The sequence below is a fragment of the Camelus ferus genome, chromosome 13 (genome assembly GCF_009834535.1).
Source record: "Camelus ferus isolate YT-003-E chromosome 13, BCGSAC_Cfer_1.0, whole genome shotgun sequence".
Classification (NCBI taxonomy): Eukaryota; Metazoa; Chordata; class Mammalia; order Artiodactyla; family Camelidae; genus Camelus; species Camelus ferus.
The window spans coordinates 11,338,155-11,360,791 of NC_045708.1; the positions used below are offsets into that span (position 1 = coordinate 11,338,155).

General features: G+C 48.5%; 1 protein-coding gene across 1 annotated transcript in view; it reads right to left on the reverse strand.

The window, feature by feature from the left end:
- PADI2 (peptidyl arginine deiminase 2) overlaps window positions 1-22,637 on the reverse strand; it is a 47,869-nt gene that overhangs the window by 20,786 nt on the left and 4,446 nt on the right. The window contains exons 2-6 of the mRNA XM_014562260.2: window positions 12,827-13,010; window positions 11,772-11,844; window positions 5,373-5,434; window positions 1,039-1,156; window positions 159-284 (exon numbers count right to left, since the gene is read on the reverse strand). Of these exons, the coding sequence (XP_014417746.1) occupies window positions 159-284; window positions 1,039-1,156; window positions 5,373-5,434; window positions 11,772-11,844; window positions 12,827-13,010 (563 nt within the window). The remainder of the gene's footprint in view (window positions 1-158; window positions 285-1,038; window positions 1,157-5,372; window positions 5,435-11,771; window positions 11,845-12,826; window positions 13,011-22,637) is intronic.

Sequence of the window (22,637 nt, forward strand, 5' to 3'; positions counted from 1 at the left end):
CACAGGCCGACAGCGGTCCTGGTTACCATTATCAAGAGGCCAGTCCTGGCCCTCTCCAGTCACCTGCAACTGCGGGGACCATGACTGCTAAGGGGCGGTGTCTGGGGAGCCTTAGAGGGCAGAGCTGGGCTCCCAAGGGCCAGGCTGGGGTTACTTACTTTCCACGTAGAACACGCCCACTTTGTCTGAGTCTGATATGGAGATGTAGAGGACAATCTCGTATCCGACGGGGAGGCGATCCGGGCCTTTGGTCCGCAGGATCATCTGGGACATGTCCTTGAGGTCTGAGCGGGGAGGTTAGAATTAAGAGAATTGTGACTGGTTGGGGGGAGAGGGAACTGGATAAGAGTGGTCCAAAGGTACAAACTTCCAGTTATAAGATAAATAAGTGCCAGGGATGTAACGAACAACATGATTAATAAATTAACGCTGTTGTATGTTACATGTGAAAGTTGTTAAGGGAGCAAATCCTTAGAGTTCTTATCACGAAAAAATTTTTTCCATTTCTTTAATTTTGTACCTATATGAGATGATAGATGTTTACTAAACTTATTGTGATATTCACTCCATGATGCATGGACATCAAATCATTACTCTGTATACCTTCAACTTACATGGTGTTGTATGCCAATTACACTTCAACTAAAAAAAAAAGGAGAATTGTGGCTGGAATGTTAGCTTAGAAATGCCTGTTACTTTTATACTCAGGACAAAGCAACCCCACACACGTGTATTATGGAAGCTACACAAAAGACTAAAAACCAGTTGTCATCTCCAGTGACACAGAGGGCCTCCTATAACCTTCTGGGAATTTCCTTTTGCTCCTTTTTCTACGTAAGTGCAACTTTTTAAAAACATGGTTGCAAATGAACTGTATAGATAGCTTTGTCTTCTGTTTTTAGCAAGAGTCCATCATCCTCAGGAGACCTAAGTTCACTCCTGCCTCATTCTCGGCCCAGCCCAAGGCTTAGCATGCATGTTTCCATTGTCCCCCCTGCCCTTCCCGGCCCCCCAACCCCAAGTATGGATCTGCGGCACCTTCCTTGCTGTAGACCTTCTCATCGCTGCAGTCCTCCTTGGACAACCAGGGTGTGTCTCGGTCACAGTTCACCAGCAGGATAGCCCCCTGGCCCTCAGGGCCCCAGGTCCAGGATGCCTGCATTGGCAGGGAGAGAGGTCAGTGCCGTCTTCTCCATCTTCTGTTAGAAATTCCCAGTCCCCATGCAGACCCCACAGGACACCAGAGAGGAAGCCCCTGGATGAGACTCAAGAGCAACCACTACCCACTGGGGCAGCTGTGAGCTGGCAAATGTGAGTCCTATGTCTGATGACCAGAGAGGGTCTGTATAAGCATCAGAGGTAAGTTCAGGAGGGGGACGGTGGCAGAGAGAGACACAGGGACAGAAGGCTGACTGGGGCATTTATGAGCCTCACATCTGATGTGCTGTAGTCTGGAGGTGGGTGGAGGCAGGGAGGCAGAGGGCGGCCAGGGAAATGAACAGGCAGACATTCTAGGACAGGCTCTAAAGTATCCAGAGGGAAGGTATCACATGCCCTGGTTTCAAGCTATACTACAAAGCTACAGTAATCAAAACAGTATGGTGCTGGCACAAAAAACAGACACACAGATCAACAGAACAGAATAGAGAGCCCAGAAATGAAGCCACACTTATATGGACAACTAATCTATGACAAGGGAGGCAAGAATATATAATGGCAAAAAGACAGTCTCCTCAATAAATAAGATTGGGAAAACTGGACCTCTACATGCAAAAGAATCAAACTGGACTATTTTCTTATACCATGCAAAAAAAAATTTTAAATGGATTAAAGACTTAAATGCAAGATTCGACACCATAAAACTTCTAGAAGAACACATAGGCAGTACACTCTTTGACTGTCAGTCTTAGTAATAATTTTTTAGATTTGTCTCCTCAGGCAAGGGCAACAGAAGCAAAAATAAACAAATGGGAAAAAACAAACTAAAAAGCTTTTGCACAGCAAAGGAAACTATCAACAAAATGAAAAGGCTGCCTACTGAATAGGAGAAGATATTTGTAACAGATATATCAGATAAAAGGTTGATATCCAAAATATACAAAGACCTCATACAACTCAACATCAAAAACAAACAAACAAACAAACAAAAACCACCTGATTAAAAATTGTGCAAAGAAGATGAACAGACATTTCTCCAAAGACATACAAATAGCCAACAAGCACACGAAAAGACGTCCAACATCATTAATCACCAGGGAAATACAAATCAAAACCTTCTACCTGTCAGAATGGCTATTCACCAAAAGACAACAAATAGCAAGTGTTGGCGGGGATGTGGAGAAAAGGGAACCCTTGTGCACTGTTGGTGGGAATGTAAACTGGTGCAACCACAATGGAAAACAGTATGGAAATTCCTCCAAAAATTAAAAATAGAATTACTGTATGATCCAGCAATTGCACTCCTGGGTATTTATCTGAAGAAAATGAATATACTAATTAGAAAAGATATATGCACTGTATGTTCCTGCAGCATTATTTACAATAGGCAAGGGATGGAAGCAACTTACACACCCATACATAGATGACTGGATAAATAAAATGTGACTCTACACACACACACACACACACACACACACACTGGAATATTACTCAACCATAAAAAAGGATGAAATCTTGCTGTTTGCGACAACATGGATGGACGTGGTGGGTATAATGCTAAGTGAAATACGTCAGACAGAGAAAAACAAATATCCTATGATTTCACTTATATGTGGAGCCTAAAAGAAACAAAACAAATGAACAAACATAACAAAATAGAAACAGAGATATAGATACACAGAACAGACAGGTAGGTTGTTGCTAGAGGGAAGCTGGGTGCAGGGGAGGAGAGAAATAGATGAGGGAGATTAAGAGGCACAAACTTACGATGGCAAAATAAATGTCATGGGTATGAAATGTACAGTGTGGGGAATATAGTCAATAATTATGTAATATCTTTGTACAGTGACAGGTAGTAACTAGACTTATTGTGATCATTTTGAAATGTATAGAAATATCAAATCATTATGTTATGTAACAGGATCGAACATAGTATTGTCAGTCAATTATACTTCAAAAACAAACAATCAAACAAACTCAGACATAAACAGATCAGATTTGTGGTTACCAGAGGTGGGGGTGGGGAGAGGGGGAATTGGATGAAGGCAGTCAAAATGTATGAAGAATGTAATATACAATGTAATATAATTAATACTGCTATATGTTATATACAAAAGCTGTTAAGAGAGTGAATCTTAAGAGTTCTTATCACAAGGAAAAATTATTTTTTTTCTATTTCTTTAATTTTGCATCTGCATGAGAGGACAGGTGGCTTTTCATTGAACTTGGTGTGGTAATGATTTCATGATGTATGTCAGTCAAATCACTATGCTGTACACATTAAACTTATGCAGTGATGTGTGTCAATTATATCTCAATAAAACCAGAAGGAAAAAAAAGTGCCCAGAGGGGCTCAAGGGGAGTTGCCTGGACGAACGGACACCCAGCCATTTTCAAAACACTCCGAGCGCTCCAAATGGGACCTGCAAGGCGACTGATTTTCAACATTGCAGCCAGAGGAATATTAGAGCAAACTCCAGCCAGATCATGTTGCTTTCCTGCTTTAAGCCCTGTCGGGGGTTCCCTGTTGACTCAGGATAAAGTTCCAACCCCTCACTGTGGCCTTCAAGGCCGGGGAGACCTGCCCACCTCTGCATCTGTTCCCTTCCGCCTTCCCTGTTGCTCTCTCTGCTTACCCCATGTTCGCCACCTTTCAGCTCCCAGAAGACTCCAAGCCCTCCAGCACTCTGCCTGGAAGGTTGCCCTGTTCCTCTTCCCCTGGCCAACTCCACCCCTCCTTCTGGTCACAGCATTTCAGACCAGAGAGGTTTCCCTGGGTTTATACTTATGGCACCAGACACGTTCTTTCTGGGGAGCACTTAGGACAGTTATGATGAAACAGCCACCCACATCATTTATTTATTTAACGTGGGATCCCACCCTACCCCCTGGACTATGGGCTCCCTGAGGGCAGGAGCTGCATTTCTCTCATTCTCACATCCCCAGGGCTCCACCTAGTCCCGGGACATAAGAAGTGCTCAACACATCTTTACGGAATGAGTAAAGAAAATATGAAACTTCACTGGCCCAGAAAGAGGAAGTCTGAGTAAGTTCAGGACCACACAGGGACTGTGTGATTCCCCAGATCCTCAGGGGAGGTCGAACGCCTTAGAGGCCTCCGTCATGTCACTTGGCCATGAACACAGAGAACGTATGTGCGGGGCTGACTCGGCCTCGGGAAGGCAGGGAAGACAGAGCTGGGGCAAAGCCCCTTGATGAACCTGGGAGAAGAGGTTCCCCACTAGGCCTGAGGACCCGCTGGAGACATGCAGAGAGTCTGGGGCCGGCTACTAGGCCCCAGGCTTCTCACTGGGCTGTATTTATTTAGCTTTTTAAAATATCCATCTACATGTAATTTAAACCAGGCCTTAGATTGTTATTATAAAAGTAACATATGCCCATGGAAAACTTTTGAGTGATAAAGAAAGGCAGAAAATGGAAAATAGAAACAACAGCTTGGACATACACAGAGCAAAACCAAAGGAGCTCAACAACTGGGTTGAGGGAAAAGGAGGAATTAATGACGAGAAGAACACAGTGCTATCTGCACAGGTTAAAAATACTCGCCCGCTCGCCAACCACACCACATGTTTCACAAGAATCACAAGAAGAGAGAGTGACCCAAGAAAACCACTAAAACGGTCCTTTGTAGGGGAGCAGAATGGGAGGGGGGCAGGCAGGATCAAAGAGGAAGTGAATGAATGAACAAATGAATGAATGAATGATGAATGAATAAATAAAAATAAATAAATAAAAACAGGACGGGGTTGGTTGCGCACGCACCATGAAAGACGACAGGCCTTGAATTGTGGGTGATGAATACGATCTTCTGCTCCCGATGGTCTCCCCCACTCAGTTTTAAAATAAACAACAACGACAAAAAAAGGCGAAATAATAAGAGCAAATGCTTTGGCAGCACTTCCTCTGCAGCAGGACGTGCATTCTTTCCAACAACTCTGTGAACTGGGTGTCCCCATCCTGTGCATGGGGAAACTGAGACTCGGGAACCTACTCCATAGCTTTTCTCCAAGGAGCTTGCTCCTTGGTGGCCTCTGTCATTGTTGTGTGTGTGTCCTGGAGCCTGTCTCCTCATCTGTGAAATGGGAGTTGTCTGAGCTTGCTGGGAGGACCATGGCTGCCTGCAAGACCAGCCTGGGGCTCTAGCCCCAGAAGCCCACCCCCATTCAGGGCAGTCTGCCCCGGCATTGGCGTACCTTCCTTGGGTTGTTCTTCTCCACCACGCCATCCCGGTCTGCATCCACATCCAGGGAGATCTCTGGGGACAGACACGTGGGTGAGATGCTGAGCAGGGTGGGTGGGGCAGGGGCAGGAAGAAGACCTGAGGGGTTAGGGTGCAGCTCACCCATTGGCTGGGTCCCCGGAAGGGGAGGGCCTTGCTGAGGCCATCTTATCCAATCTCCTGCCTCAACACCCCACTGCAGGCTGGAAACTCAAGTAGACACCGTGCAGACTGCGCAGCTCACCAAGGTGCTGTCAGGTGGGGGTCTCGCACCCCTTCACCGTTCCTCGGTCAGTTCTGAGTGGTAGGCAAGATAATCCCTACTGGACAGATCTGTGAGCCTCTTTTCAGAGAGGCCAACACACATGCTCAGGGTCACATAGGTCATGTTAGCAGAACTGAAGCACACACTGTATTTATGCTCATATTTTGAAAACTTTTGAAGGAAAGTTTTCCTGTGAAAACTACCTTCTGCAGCCTTTCCCAGCCTGTCCTGTGCACACGTGCATGTGTGTGTGTCTCTCAGAATGTACAGTGGTCTAGACCCCGCCTCTAAGTACTGAGGGTATTACTTCGGGTGGGAAACTCATTCTTCCACCTCTCTCCATCTGAGGGTCCCCGAGAGGCCAGGGCGCCAGATAGAGGACCGAGGGCGGGGTCCCTGTTTATCCTTTCCCTAGGTGAAGGGGCCTTCGCCATCCCTAGGCCTGCTGTGGGGACTGTGTGGGGCAAGGAAGTGAGCCTATGATTTAGCATCACACAGTGCTGGGTTCAAACTCTGGTTCTCTGCTTACAAGCTGTGTGACTTTGGGTTGGTTTTCAGTTTCCCTGAGCCCTAGTTTCTATACCTGAAAAATGGGGCCCTTTCCAGTTAGAGGAGTTGCACTAATTGCAATCGCAGGCACTACTGACATTTTAAGCCAGATTCTACTTCGCTGTGGGGGCCGTCCTGTGCATTGGAGGGTGTTTAGCAGCATTCCTGGCCTCCACCCACTGCATGCCAGTCACATCCCCCAGCTGTGACAACCAGAATGTCTCCAGATACTGCCAGAAATCCCTTGGTGGGTGATATGGCCCCCTGAGTTAGAGACTAACAGGCAGGCAGGGAGTTGTTGGGAAGGTGACACAAGCCACACACAGAATGAGACGAGATGGGTCCAGGCCCCAGAACTGGCCAGTGGGCTCGGCCTCGTGCTGGGCATGACTTGGACCGATGTAGGAGTTGGGTGGGAATGAATGGATCCCTGGTCAGACCGCTTGGCAGATGTGTCTCCTCCCTTTCTCGTAAGTCCGGGAACTACATTCAGGTCTCCCTTTGTCCACAGCCCAATTCCCTCCCAACCCTGAATGTGATTCTTCTGGGTCTAGAAGGAGGTAAGATGGGGAGGCTTTAAAGTTGCCTAGTCCTTGGGAGAGATGCACTCCCAATTTCTGTAGTCCCACTCTCAGTTCGATACTGTAGGAAATCATTATATAAACTCCTCACATTGAGCCCATTCACTGCAGCAAATCACCACTGAGCATCCAGTGTGTCCCAGGCACCATGCTAGGTGTGGGGACCTGGTGGTAGGCAGCTGGGGTGCAGGGCTTGCTCTCAAGAAGCCCCCAGTCCTATGAGAGAAATATTATTGTTCCCATTTTACAGGTGAGCAAATCCAGACCTGGACATGTCACCTATCAGCAAATTGGGCTGATGATCTGGAAGGCTGGTGCAGGATGAGGATTCCAGGGAGAAGGCAGAGAAGGTGGCACCACCAGCTACTGTTAAAGAGGCTGAAGGCTCAGATGGAGGAACAATACTTGATTTTGACTCCCAGACCTGTCACAAACTTTCCAGTGGAACATTCCCCAGGGAACACTGCCTCTCAGGGAGTGTTGGCTTCCTGAAGCTCCTCCCTGGGCACCAGCTGCTGAGCCAGCCTCCTTCAGGAATCACTCTTTGCTTTTCAAGATAACGATCTCTTCTGTGTGGACAGTTCTTTGCCAGCAGCAGAGCACTTACATGCAGGTTCTACACTCAATCACCCCCTTGGCCACCCCCGCCTCTAAATGAGGAAACCGAGGCACCCAGCAGGGCAGTGACCATAAAGTCCCCAGAGAGTGCAGAGCGAGGGGTCCCACCTGGGTCTCTGACTCCTGACCCCTGCCCTTGGCTTTTCTCTCCACTGACTCAAGCTGACCTCCGCCCTGGGCTATTTCCAAAACCCAACCCTGCCTTCTAAGACCCAAGACTTGCTCTCCTAAAGGTCATTCCCAGAGGACCTGGCCACTATCCCCACCCTGGCAGCTGTGTGGTTTTCATCTCCAGGCTGCAAGGTGGCTCCTGTGGTGTGTCCGTGAAAGCAGTGGGTCACAGGAGAGAAATTACGAAGCACTTTACGGTGCTTTACTTCATCATGAATTTCTTAAATTAAAATTTTTTTATCAATATAATATTTGCACAAGTGCAAAAAAAAAATCAAATAGTATCCAAACAGCTTCTTTTTTAAAATGGAGGTACTAAGGATTGAACCCAGGACCTTGCGCATGCTAAGCATGTGCTCTACCACTGAGCTACACCCCCACCACCCCCAAGCAGTGTTTAAAAAAACCTAGCAGCTCCCTGTCCAGCCTGCCCCCTCACCTGCCTGAAACTATCTCTGTAATAGTAAATAATATGCTTATTACTCTCTCTTGGTTTGTTAAACTCAGGTAAGTTGACTTCCCCTTATGAAACTTTTTATGTAGTTGGGCTCCCTTGTCGCCCACCTCCCAATGTCCTACGGTGCTTCTCACTTTCTCTTTTATGACTCATGACCATCTCCACAGTCAACTGGAATGGCCTCCTCTCCCCTCCACCCTTCCTCAGAAACCCCCTCAAGCTATAAGCCATCCCTTGAGGACTTCTCCCCTTCAGAACATCCCCCAATGTCCAACTTAACTAGACTCCAATGGGATGATTCCCGTGGGGACGGAGAACAGACCAGGCATGGCCTGTCCAGAGCTCTGGCCTCCTGGGAAGTCTCTGTCTTCCCCTGGGGTAGGAGGGAGAAGACATCTGTTTTAGGGACCTCTGGGCTCCAGACAACATCTCTTCAAGGCTCTGAATCCTACCTCAGCTCCCCAGAATAGCCCCAAGGTGTCAGGTCCAACCTGGGGTGTGGGGCAGTTAACAGGAAATGTCACTGGGATTGGGTTCAAGGCAGCCTGCCCTGAGAATCAAGACACGGAGGCCTCGGCTTCCACACAGGCACAAGCGTTCTGGTGGGCTGCCGGCCCTCGTGGACAGTGGCAGGGTGCCTGGCCGTCTTGCCTAACCAGCCAGCTTGGGGTGCGGTGGGGAGGAAGGGCTCTCTTCCCCAACAGCCAACTGGGGCAGTAATCTTAGGCCCTGGGGAGGGGGCACCAGGAATGAGGGCCTTAGGTTGATGCTAAAAATTCTCAAGGCTCAGGTACACGTACTGTTCTCATTGCCGGGACCACAGCAAAGAGGGTGAGACTGTTCCTCCTGCCGCCATCCCTCCCCTCCCACTTTCCCCCTTAACAAGGAAGGCTTTGCAAGGTCAGCCTTAACTGGGGTCTTGGAGGCCCTCAGGGATCAATGGGCCACAGCCTGATTTGGCCAAGGGCATCAGAGTTTTGTTCTCAAATCCCAGGAGTAAGACTGAAGTACGCTAAAGTTCTCCAGTTTCTCCCAAGCAGTGAGAAAATGGGCTACCCCAGGAAGAAGGGAGAAAAGAAAAGAGCATCTCCTGAGCACCTAGTCCACGCCGGGCCCTCGGGATGCACTATCCCAGCGAATCCTCTTAATAAGCACTGTGCAAGTATGCCCCGTGAATCCCATTTTGCAGATGAGGAAACTGAGGCTCAGCAGAAGGTGGTCACAATGTGGCTGGAGCAGGCGGGGCCAGAACTTTGCTCACTCTGAAGCTAGGGATTTTTTTGCTCATCGTGGACTCTAGACAAAACTAGGGTGAGATGGACTCAGATACACCCTTGGAGGACAGCTCCACCACCCTGAGGCATTCAGGGAGTTTCTGCCTCTGAGGTGCTGCTTCTGAATAATTACTCAGGGCATGGGGCTCAAAGGCTCCTGAGGGAAGACAGGACCTGGAGCAGGTCAGACAGACCAGTGAGTCCCAAGGGAAACCCAGTTTTTACCAGGATCTCTGGTGGAACAGGAAACATCAGTTTGTTTGATGGGGTGAGTGTAAATTATAAAGCTTTATTTCTACAATGTAAATGAATGTCTTTTATTCTGAAATTACGCCCTGCTTATTTTTTAGATGTTAAAATGACGGTAATAGCTAATGGCAAATTGTTTTATTTTTACTCCCCCCCTTAACGGAGGCATTGGTGATTGAACCCAGGACCTCGTGCATGCCAAGCATGCACTCTACCACTGAGCTCTAACCCCCACCTGGCAAATGGTATTATTAATGTCTTTTCTTTTCGGCCAAGCATCAGAATTGTTAGGCTTATTGTGTTTTAGGTGGTTGGGGGGTGGGGAAGAGGGGCATTTAATTGGCCCCTGGAGCCTAAAACCTGGAACTTGTGGCAGTTAAAGAAATAACTGCTCAATGAGACCACAACCTCGGAGCCTCAGAAGGATAAGCCTGGCCATTCATCGTGCGCATATTTGGCATCTCCTGGGGTCTCAGCCCTGCTGCTCCCTCGGAAGCTTCCTCTGAGCACATGATTTACAGACTTCTAGTGGAGACGAGCAGGCCGGTCCTGTCTCCTTCCAGTGCTGCTAATCTGCCTGTCCATCCTAGGTCAGGCTGTGCTTGTGTTAGTGGTGTAGTCAGCCCTCTGGGATCTCCCTCCTTCGCCAGGCCTCCGGCCACTGCCCTTCCTGCTGATGTCCTCAGGTGTCCCTTCTTCTGTGGGATTAGGTTTCCCCAGGGACGGTCATCTGAGACCCCTGGGGGGCACGGTGTGCCAGTGAGGTTCACACACGTGCCAGTCCTTAGCTGTAACTGGGGAGGCTTCGGTATCACCTCCCAAGGCTCCCCAAGGTTGTCCTGAGGAAACCCTGCCCTCTAGGCTGGGCACTCACTCCCTCGGTGCAGAAAGAAGGGCAGGTGACCAGCCACTAAGCCCATCTGGGAACAAGCTCAGAAGTGGGAGAGCACATGATGCTGAGCCTATTTCAGTGGCTAAAGGCACAGGGCTGGAGACGGAGGGGTTGGCTTGGGAACTAGTTGTTTTGTGGGGCAGTCTGAAGACCCCCAGAGAATGTGAGACAGTGAAACAGCTGGGTGTCCCACAAACCACTTTCCAGGTGTGTGGCTTCAGGCAAATTTTTATTTATTTGTTTGACTTTTTAGGAGCCTTGGTTTTCTCATCCGTAAAATGGGGACAATAAGAGTGTGTATTCTTGGAATAGATGTAAGAATGTACTGAGATCATGAGAGTAAGACGTCTAGTCTTGGCACACAAAGTAGGTGCTCGATAAATGTCAAGTGACTCTCTTCCCCCACTTCCTCCTCAAAGTGCCAGATACAGTCCTGGACACAGAGCAGGTGTTCAGTAAATAGACAACAGCACTGTTATTTTTAAAGCACTCAGCACTTGATTGACTCTTAATAACTGGAAGTTCTCTCCCCCTGCCAAGTGGTAGCTCTGTCAATGTTATACTGAGACAGGATAGACAAAATGACACTCTGAAATGTCCCTCTGGCTTAAACATTATATGATTTAAAATTAAAAAAAAAAAAAGCAATACCCCCACTGCAGAAGAGTCAGTGAGTGAAGCTTCATAAGACCACACCCCACGTGCCCTGGCACCCAGGGCAGGGGAGTGCCACGGGAATAGAAAGAACCCAGGAGGAAATGAATCCTGAGTTCTGGACCCAACCTGCCACTGAGTGGCTGTGTGACTTTGAATGAGTTTCCTAACCTCTCTGGGCCTCAGTGTCCTTGTGAATCAAAGGGCTTGGACCAGGTGAGTTAAGGACCCAGGCTGCATCTCTGTGCCCCCAAGGCTGGGTCTGGGGAGGGAAAGAGTGTAGCTGAGATTGTCAGGGACACTACAGGCTTTGTAGACAGGTCATTTCCCTCACTGTGACAGGCAAGCTCTTCTCTGGGTGGGTGGCAGGGAAGAGGCAGGGGGAGAAACAGATTTTGCGCTTTCTCCTCCATGGACCACAGTGCCTGCGATGGGGACCCTGACATTGGGGTGAGTCGCTGGAGGACCAAAGCATGCCTCCTTCTGCAGGACATCCCTCACCCCAGTACAGAGGACCTGGGCACGTGTGGTATCACTCCTCGGGCCTGCATTATTTAGAGGGAGCTCTGAGTGCCAGGACTGTAGCACTGAAAACACTGAGAAGGGCAGCAACGCCAGCCCTTGGGGAACAAAGGCACCTGGGCCAGAGCCATGCCAACTCACCAATGGCCGTGAGGAAGAGCCCAGCCTGGTCGATGGGGATGAACCCTTCCTCCTCATAGTAGTTGACGGTGACCTTGATGGGGGGTGGGGCACATTGGGAGAGAGAGAAGAGCAGAGATCACAGATCACAGGCGGGAAGATCCAGTGACCACCCTCCCTGTCTCACACCTCACGGCCTGTGAAGCCAACCCTCTCTAAACATCTGAATTCTCTCCTCCAGGAAGTACTCCTGGGTTGGTGGGCTGTTTCTCTCAGGTTATCCAACTAGATAGGGGACTCCCTTCTCTGAGTGCATCCAGGGTGCTGTCTGCCTACCTGCCCGCAGGTGCATTCTGCTGCCTGCAGGGGGCCCCCACATCAGCCATGCTGTATGTCTGCCTCCTGATATGCAACCAGGGGGCTTAGGTGGTTCTCTTTGGATAATTCCCAGCGCCATCACTGCCATGGGGGCATGCGGTGAAGTTTATAATTAGAGAACCCAGGGAAGAGAGAGTCTGGTCTCAGCTTCACCACTTGGGCTAATCACTTTGCTGTGTGGGTGCTCAGCATCCCATCTGATACACGATAAGACGGAGGATGTCTGTGGCTGTAACTTCCAATGATTCTAATAGTCCATCATTCAGCGGCCCATGATTTTAACTTTCCATGAAGCCATCATTCCAGGGTCTAACACCAGGCTGTCTAATATGGTAGTCACTGGCTACAGGTGTTTACTGAGCACTTGAAATGTGGCAAGTCTGAATTGAGATGTTCTACAGTGTGAAATTCACACCAGATTTAGACTTGATATGAAAAAAAGATGTAAGCTATCTCATCAATTTTTTTTATATTGATGTCATGTTGAAATAATATTTTGATATATGGAGTTAAGCAAAAGATATTATTAAAATTAAGTCAACCTGTCTTTTTGCTCTTTTAATGTGGTTGTTAGAAAACGGACAATGACACACGTGGCTCGAGTTCTGCTTCTATTGGGCAGCAGTGGTCCAGCCTGTCTTGATGCACAGCCCCTGGTTCCCACGGCCCTCAGAGGGACATGTCCCCAGCCACAGTACCTTGTCGCTGCTGGCCTCAGTGCTCGCCCGGCTCATGGTGAGCCGCAGTGTGGTGCTGGGGGAGAGGGCCCAGCGCTGTTTGCCATTGGTGGCTACCTCCTCGGCTTGCCCATCACGCACCACCTCCACGCGCACACGCTGCGAGTGCTTCAGGCTGAAAGTTTGGGCCCCGGCTGGGGCTGCGCTGTAGGGAGAGAGGACACAGGTCATGGGGGTCCCTGGGCAGGCAGGACAAGGGGCTTCAGGAGGAAACTCCTGGAGAGGCAATGTTGCAAGGACCCTCCCAGGCCTCCTGGTCTAGGGGAGCCCCCAAGGACCCAACTGTACTGTAATCACCTGGTAGTGAAGGGCACACATGTTAAAAATACAGATTCCTTCAGCCAATCTTATACCCACTGAGTCAGAATGTTCCAGGGTGGGACCTGGGGAATCTGCATTCTTAACAAGCTTTTTTGTGCTTCTGATGGGTAACCAGCTTTGGAGCCACATGGTTCTGTAGTGGTGGAGGACTGAGGCCCAGAGAGAGGAATGAATTTGCTCCGAGGACAGTGCTAGGCCTACAACCCTGTCTCCCAACCCCTGTCCAGTGTCTGAGCTGGAAGCCAGGAGAATTCAGCGGACAGTGAGGAGGCAGGCATTAAACACTGGGTATGCATACAGCATGGAGCCTGGAACTTGTGTCTTAAAGGGGTAAGGGTGGGCTGGCTCTTTCACATAAAGACCCCTCTTTTCAGCCACAGCTTTCATGGCTTGGAATTCTCCCCTCTGAGAGTCATTCCTTGGGAAGTGGTGTTCTATTGAAAGAAATAATTTTGGAATTCTTGAAAAGCCATCAAGATTTCAGAGCAGGGAACTAACCGGTTTGACCTGGCTGCTAAGGACTGACTGTCTCCTCAAATTCAGGTGCTGAAGCCCAAACACATTCTCTAACACCACATACAAACATAAACTCAAAATGGATTAAAGACTTAAATGTAAGACCAGATACTACAAAACTCCTAGAAGAAAACAGAGGCAGAACACTCTTGACACAAATCACGGTAATATTTTTTTGGATCTGTCTCCCAAAGTAAAGGAAACAAAACCAAAAATAAATAAATAGGACCTAATTAAATGTAAAAGCTTTCACACAGTAAAGGAAATCATAAACAAAACAAAAAGACAGCCTATGGAATGGGAGAAAATATTTACAAACGATGTGACTGACAAGGGATTAATTTCCAAAATATACAAACAGCTCATACAACTTAATATCAAAAAACCAAAAAATCCTGCTGTACAGCAGACATTAACAAAACATTGTAAACATTCAATTAAAAAAAGTTAAAACAAGCAAACAAACAAACCAATTGAAAAATGGGGCAGAAGACCTAAATAGACATTTCTCTAAAGAAGTCATACAGATGGCCGACAGGCACATGAAAAGATGCTGAATATCGCTAATTATTAGAGAAATGCAAATCAAAACTCCAGTGAGGTATCACCTCACACTGGTCAGAATGGCCATCATCAAAAAGTCTACAAATAATAAATGCCGGAGAGGCTGTGGAGAAAAGGAAACCCTCCTACACTGTTGGTGGGAATGTAAATTGGTGCAGCCACTATGGAGGACAGTATGGAGGTTCCCTAAAAACTAAAAATAGACTTAACATATGATCTACCCCTGGGCATATATATCCAGAAAAGGCAAAAACTCTAATTTGAAAAGATACACACACCCCAATGTTCATAGTAGCACTGTTTACAATAGCCAAGAAATGGAAGCAACCTAAATGTCCATCAACAGATGAATGGAAAAAGAAGATGTGGTGTACACACACACACACACACACACACACACACACACACACACACACACACACACAATGGAATATTACCCAGCCATAAAAAGGATGAAATAATGTCATTTACAGCAACATGGATGGACTTGGAGATTACCACACTAAGTACAGTAAGTCAGACAGAGAAAGACAAATATCATATGATATTACCTATATGTGGAATCTAAAAAATAATACAAATGAATTTATTTACAAAACAGAAACAGACTCATAGACATAGGAAACAAACTTATAGTTACCAAAGGGGAAGGGGACAGAGATAAATTAGGAGTTTGGGATTAACATAAACACACTACTATATATAAAATAGATAAACAAGGACCTACTGTATAGCACAGGGAACTGTATTAAATATCTTGTAATAACCTATAATGGAAAAGAATCTGAAAAAGAATATATATATAATATATACACACATACATACATACATATATATATATATATATATATATATATATATATATAAAATAAAACTGAATCACTTTGCCGTACACCTGAAACTAACACAACATTGTAAATCAACTACACTTCAATTGAAAAAAAAAAGGACCTAACACTGTGGGTTCATCTTCAAGTTAATGTTCTTACTTTAGAGTGTATTGTAAAAGGGCCTTATAATTCCCTCCGTAACAAGTTTGAGATCTCAACTTAGATTTTCCTTCCAGGGTTTTTAAAGTGCAAATTTAAAATAAGATTTCATTTAAACACAGCTCAACATTTTGTGATGCTTTTGTGGCTCAGACCCTAAAAAGTAGGCCAGAATACCGTATTTTATTAGAGACCATGTTTCTTTGTCTACAGTATCCCAAGTGAATGGTCTCAAGTTAGATCTCCCTGTATATAATAATGAGGCTAATGATGACAGTAATAAAAAAAAAACCTAATTAAAAAAAAAAGATACTGGCTTGAGGGGAGGTAACAGGAAGGACAGGGAGACAGGGCTGACAGATTTACTGGATCTCCAGCCCCTGGTCTGAAGATTCCCAAAGGCTGAAGAGTGCTCAGAGGGATTTAGGTGGGATTCTCATTGGCTTTGGGACTAAGCTGTAGGGACAAGTGTCTGCCTCAAAGGCATGCCTGCTATTTTGAAGGCCTGGTGCTCTTGGGTTCTAGAATGGCTCTGGGCATCAGAATCATCAGGGGGTGCTGTTTAAATCTTCAGGTGTTTTTTTTAAGGGTTACAGATTTGTGGATCCTAGCCCCGGAGAGTTTGGCTGGCATGACGGAGGCACGGCTGGGGCCGCTGAAGTTGTGAGCAGTGGCCAGGGCTGAACGAGAGCTTCAGATCAGCGGTTCTCAAAGTTAGGACTGGCAGCAGCAGCATTACCCAGAGGGCTTGTCAAAACACGGATGGCTGGGTTCCTTCCCAGGGTTTCAGACTCAGCAAGCCTAGAGTGGGGCCTGAGAATCTGCATGTCTACCATGCTTCCAGGAACTGTTGGTGTTGCTGGTCCAGGGGCCACAGTTTGAGAACCACTGGTCTAGATGTGCAGGGGTGCACTGTGGTGCTTAGAGCCCTGGGATGGGATGGCCAAGGCCCTGAGTAGGAGTTTGTAGAGGCCACCAGGCAGGGCCTCTGATCCAGGCCACAGGGATGCTTCAGGGGTTACTGGCAAAGACCACTGGTCTCGGGCACTGGCAGGAGAGAGTGGACGAGCGTCTGGCAGCCCATGGCCAGTGCTGGGAAAGGAACTCGTAAAAGAAGCTCCAGCACCACTCTGTTTCTCGCCTGTGCCCTTCTAACTCCTCAGCCCATCATGGGGACACTGGGTTGATCTGAGGCTGGACACTTGTTGGCTGTGGTCTGCTGCCCTCCGTTCACGTCCATCATCAGGAGAGGCACAGAGTCCGGACAGAAACGCCTGGATCAGGTGCACATGTGCAGAAGGTTTGGGTTCATCTGTCACTGACGCACTGATGGCGACTTTAGTGTGTCCCTTGCACCTCTGAAGTGTCCATTTGTTGACCTATAAGGTGCAGGATGACTGTCCATCCCTCCTGACCCTCAGGCCTTGTCTCTCATTCCTCAGGATGGTGCCTGCATTTTGCCTCATGGTGTTGCCACAGGGTGTCTGCTCTCCTCTGGATTGTAAGCCCCTAGGGCATGGCCTAGCTTTTAGGATGCACAAATTGAAATTGGACTTATGTATTAATTAAATGTGTTATCTTTTTATGGCAATGGATAAAGGCTTGCCATTTACAGTAATATTATAAGATCTCCACTTAAAGTTCTAAGAAAATATGAGTTGGTTTAAAAAATTTTAAGTCAATATTGGAATATGGTTTTGGTAAAATCATGAGAGTCTGGACAACCATGGGCTCAGGTCTGGGAAACATTCCTCTTGTGCAAGTCCTGGCTTTGACCATCAACCTGCTGGATGGCCTGGGGCAAGGTGCTTGTCCTCTCTCAGTTTCATCAAGTGTGAAATGAGAGGATGGGACCAGGTCAGAGGTGGTTGGAGTCTGGGGAGCACAGAGAGGGCAGGCCTGGGCAAAGGGGTGGGAGGGAGGCACTGTTATTCCATCCGCTTGTATATATTGGGTTTCTGCATACAACTCTATTTAGAAAAAAAAAAACTTTATAAATTCATGGGGCAGGATGATCTTTTAAGGCCCCGACTCTGACAGTAGTTGTTGTAAATGATGCTTCCCGCCAACTTCATCCCTCTGAGCCAGTGAGAAACTGGAGGAGGCCCCAGAGGATGGGGGTTAGCTAATGCCCCGCCCACACTGGAGCTCTGGGGCCCCACACCCTCCCATCCCAGCACCAGTCCTGCTCTGAGCTGAGTAAACAGCTATTCTTAGAGAGGCCCTGGCTGAAGCAACAAAGGCACCCATTGTCCCCTGCAGATCCTGCTGGCTGCCTCCCTCCCCAGAAAGAACCTCTCAGAACCCCCCACAGAAACCGAAGAGCCAGGGGCCGCCGGCACCTCAAATGTTCCTGGAGGCTGCAGGGAGGGGCCCAGGGAGGAATAGAGGGAAATAAAGCAGGGATGGTGGTGGCCATGGTCTCCTGCTTATGGGAAAGAGATTAAAGATATGTGAACAGAAGGACAGGCTGGGACCACGTCTGCTCGGCCCTCCACTGCAGCCCAGTGCTCAGGACATGGCCATGCTCAATATATAATTTGGGAATGAATGAATGAATGAACCCACCCTTCTTGGTTTCCCAAACTGTATTACCAGAGTGGTTTAACAAAATGAAATCAGCTTACTTGCCTGCTTGAAAATATTCAGTGGCCCCTGACTGCTTACCACACAATAAAATCCAACTCTGTAGCCTGGTCTTCACCCAGTGGAATTCAGCCACCGCATCTTAACTCGACTCTCCGGCCTCCTTTCCTGCATCTCCTCCCTGCCTCAACTCCCTGTGTTGCTTCATCTCACCATTCATTTGCATATGCTGTTCCTTTTACCTGCATACTGTTCCCTGACTTCTCTGCCTGGCAACTGCCCATCCCTCTTTGAAGACCCAACCAGATCAGTTTGTCTCCATCCATATTTATCTTCCCTTGTGACAGTTAGCTCCTTGAAAGTAGAGATTTTATTTTATTTTTGTTTTAGCACCTGCTTTAGCATAGGCACACAATGAGTATAGCTTAAGGCAGGAAGGGCTGGAAGAGGGGGCTTGCTTATGTGGTCATTCATTCACCCAACATGCATTTATTGAGCACCTACTATGTGCCAGGCATATACTAGGTGCTGGGGCAGGGCAAAAGAGATAAAATGTTCCTGTGGCCCATGGAGCACATATTCTAGTGGAAGAGGGAGACTTTCAATGGATTACACAATTAATTGTGTGATTACAGCTGTGATAATTGCTATAAAGGAGAAGTATGGATTGCTAAGAGGCCCTGGCCTGGAGGTCAAGAAAGGATTCCTGGAGGAAATGGCATTAGAGTTGCGGTTTAAATTTTACACTCTAAACGACAGATGAAAATTAATTAGACCAGTGGTTCTTAACTTCCAGTGTGCATCACTGTCACCTGAAAGGCCATTTAAGATACAGGTTGTCGGGCTACCCCCGGAATTTCTGATTCAGCAGATCTGGGGTGGGTGCTGAGAAACTGCATTTCTTTCCCCACCCCAGCTTTACTGAGGAACAACTGTCAGATATAACTGTGTGTATTTAAAGTGTATAACATGATGATTTGATATACAGATACGGTGGGAGGAAACTGCATTGCTAACAAGCTCCCAGGTGATGCTGTGGCTGTTGGTCCAGGGAACCACTGAATTGGACAAAGCGAGGAGGGAAGAGGAGCAGGGATTTCCAAGCGGCAAGGACATCTTGGGCAATGGCCTGGGGTAGACCTTAGCCCAGCATGCTCAAGAAACTGGAAGGAGGTTAATGTGGCTGGAGTTTATAAGCGAGGAGGAGGGAGAGTGGTGGGTGGAGATGACCCAGGTCAAGGCGAGAGCTGGCCTTTCCCCCGAGGGCACTGAAGCTCTGGGCAAGGGAGACATGATCATTTTTGCACTGCAGACAAATCACCCAGGGCACAGGGTGGGGAATGGATTCCAGATAGCAACAGTGAGAAAAGGAGAACCAGGGAGAAGTTGGCTGCAGCTGTCCAAGTGAGCGATGCTGGTTGAGTGGGACCCAGTGGCGGCCGTGGAAATGGAGAGAGATGGCCACTTGGTTGGGGTCAAACAAAGGAACTTTGAGCAAGATTGTATCAGATGTAGAAGGAGTATCAGATGTAGAATGGGAATGCTGGGCATTGTGACCTAACATCTGCTCAGCCCCACAAGTGCTGTGTAGCCTCTGGGAACTAAGTCAGCCTCTCTGGTCTTCTCTTAGTCAGTGGGGAGGGTCCCCAGCTTGGCTTGTCAGGGCTGGGACACTCACTCAGCCCCAGACTTGAAGGCACAATGTGCCTGCTACTTGCTGGCATCTGGCTCTCTCTGCTTGTCCGACTGCCCTGGGCCTCATTAACACCAGTGGGGCTTACTCCACAGTGAACTCAGCTCCTGGCAGCCTGGGTGTGACATCCTGTCCTTGGGTCTTTGCAGGAATCTGAGGGGGTTCGTGGATGCCAACCTGGCATGCAATCCTATGGCGAGCACCCTCCAGGAGCTGCCTGGAGTTGTGGTGGCCAGAGCCCTGAGGTGGGTCACTGGCCTGGACAGGGATCACTGAAGACAAACGATGAGGTCTGTTTTCAGACCACCTTCTCCTGAGCCTCGTAAGCTCAGCAGCCACCCTCGCTAGGCATTGGTGCTTCCAGCTGCCCAGGGGCCCTCTCCTTAGGGAAGAAACAATCTAATCCACTGTCACTCCCTCCCCAAACACCTTCAATGACTCCCCACTGCCTGCAGAACAAAGTCTAATGCCTGAGCCTGGCATTCAAAGCCCCAGGTTAAGCTTATCAGTGCTCTAGTTTTGCACTCCAGGCCATGGAAACTATGCCCTTTCTGCCCCCACATGTCCCAACTTTCTTGCCAGTACTTGTGCTGCTGCATGGCATGTCCTGGTCACACTGAGAACCCCTGTCCATCCCTTAGCTAGGTTGCCACCTCGGCCAAGAAGTCTTTCCTGATTCCATCAGCCCGGATTCTTCTCTCTCACCCTTTGTGGGTGCCTCAAACAACACTTATCCAACATTTCTCTCCCCTGAACATTGTAAATGCTTTGAAGCCATAGCTCATTATTTGTTTTAATCCTATTATGATAAACCCAATACTAATTCATACTATAACTACTTATTCAGTCTTATGTACTAGGCTTTGTTCCAAGTCCTTGGGCCACCTGATCTCAGTCCATAACCCCATGAGGCCTGTATTTAATATTATCCCATTTTGCAGATGAGCATGTTGAGGCCCGCAGAGGGCAAGAACTTGCTCCAAGTCTCAGGGAAAGACTGTAACAGGTAGAGTGTGGGGTAAACTCAAACTTTCTGAGCTCCCAGCCTGGCTGCTCCCTTCCAGGGAGAGGATCCAGAGGTTACAGTCCTCTCTAAAGGTCCTCCGGGTAGGGACACTTGGTGGTGAGGAGGAGTGTCAGGCCTGGCTCAGGAGAGGATCAGATGAGAAGCCCCTAGGAACCTCTAGAGTTCCCTACTTATTTTGCAGGTGGGGATCAGAGGGCCAAAGAGGGGACACAAAAGGCTGGCTTCCTGCCCTGGGCTTTTGGGTGAGTGACCAAGAGAAGCAGGCTTAGGCCAGCCAAAGCCTGGGGCACAGGGCCTGGCATGGCTGGGCTGGACAGAGCTGCCTCTGAAAACTGGCCTCCCCCAAAGTTTAACAGGTGTGCCTGTCCAGCTGGGGGTGGGCACTTGGGTGAACCCCTGCCACCATGTTCCACCTGACTCAGGGCTCTGTGAGTAGGGAAGGAAGGCTCTCAGGGACCCCAGCTGTGCAGGGGGCTGTGGGCTCAAGCCACAGGGTGCCGGGTGTTCCTTTGGACCCTGCCATGCCCTGGGAACTAGCCTGAAACCTGAGCCCTGGAGCGGCTCCTGGCTGGGCCTCCTGTTTAGGGTTGAAGGCTCTGGGTGTTGTTCTAATTTATGGGCCACCTGACCTGCCCTGAATTCCACTTACTGTCATTCTCTGGAGAATACGTGCTGCTCTGGCCAAGCTCGGCCATCTGCTCTTGACCTTCCATGGGCCTGTCCAGTGGTACCCATCCCTTGAGGCTGGGGGTGGAGAGCTCAGCCCAACAACAGGCCAGTCCACAGGCATCCCTGGCCACATTCATCCATTCATTCACCTAACCAAGGAGCCCTTCAGTGACCTGAGGGCAAGACGTTCATGGGAACGAGGAAGGCAGCGAGCATGGAGGAGGTCACGCCTAAAACACGAGTCCCTGAAGGCAGCCCAGCCGAGCGATCAGGGGCCTGGGCTCTGCACCGCCACCATCTACCAGCTGTGCCATCTTGGACAAACATTCTTTACCTCAGTTTCCCCAATAATAGTACCTAACTCATAAAGTTGTTGTGAGGTTTGAACACGTGTAAATTATTAAATACACACGAGCTGAGTGTGCAAGGTGCCCAAAGGCTGCCTGGTACAGAATAAGTATTCAATAAATGTTAGCTTGTAATATTAAGTAAATAATGAGATCTGAAAAAAAAAAAGACAATAGTGATGAGGTAGAGAGTGCCTGGTGGGGCTTGGGGTAGGGTACCATGAAATGGGGGGAGTCAAGAAAGCTGCTTGGAGGAGGTGATGTGAGCTGAGACTTGATGGATGAAACGCCAGGCTTGCAGAGGTCTGGAGAACAGTGCTCCAGTCAGAGGGAACAGCGCCTGCAAAGGCCCTGAGGTGGGGATGAGCTTGGTGCCCTCAAGGGCCAAAAGCATCCACAAAACCAATGTGGCTGGAGTTTGGGGTGTGCAGGGGAGTCAGCAGGAGATGGGATCAGTGAGGCGGGGCCTGGCATCCTATGGGGAGGGGAGACCATGGCATCCCAAGTCCCCATTACTTCAAACCGGCCCTGTGTCCATTCCACCCTCTACCTGGGCCGTGAGCAGACCCTCCCTGGCCTTTGTCCTAGGGATACTTTCTAAAACACTCACACCAACCATGAGTCGGAGAGAGGAAGTCTGGGAGTGAGGTGGGGATGAATTTAGATCCTCCAGGCTCTCCCCCAAGGCAGGATACACAACTGTCCTGTGCCCTGTTTACCCAGCACTTTACTGTGCTGACATCTAGGATCTCCCGCCCTGGTACCCCCTTTCCTGTCTTCTGCCAGAGAGTGATGGGGAAGGCTCTGCCAGGAGAAAAGGCTGGTTAGCCTTTTCTAACTGGTTGGGGTATCTCAGAGAAAGGGGCAGGGGATCACCCCGACAGCCTACCTCATGGGCTCATCACGAATTCAAACATAAGCAGAAGAAAGTTCTGCAGAGGCAAGAGATAGTTGTTAATATCATCTCTGCCCTGAAGCTCCTGAAGACTTCAAGATACTGGTCCTGACCTCTCTCCACTAGGGAGAAGGGGAGAGCTGCCCAATGGAGAAATTTCACCCT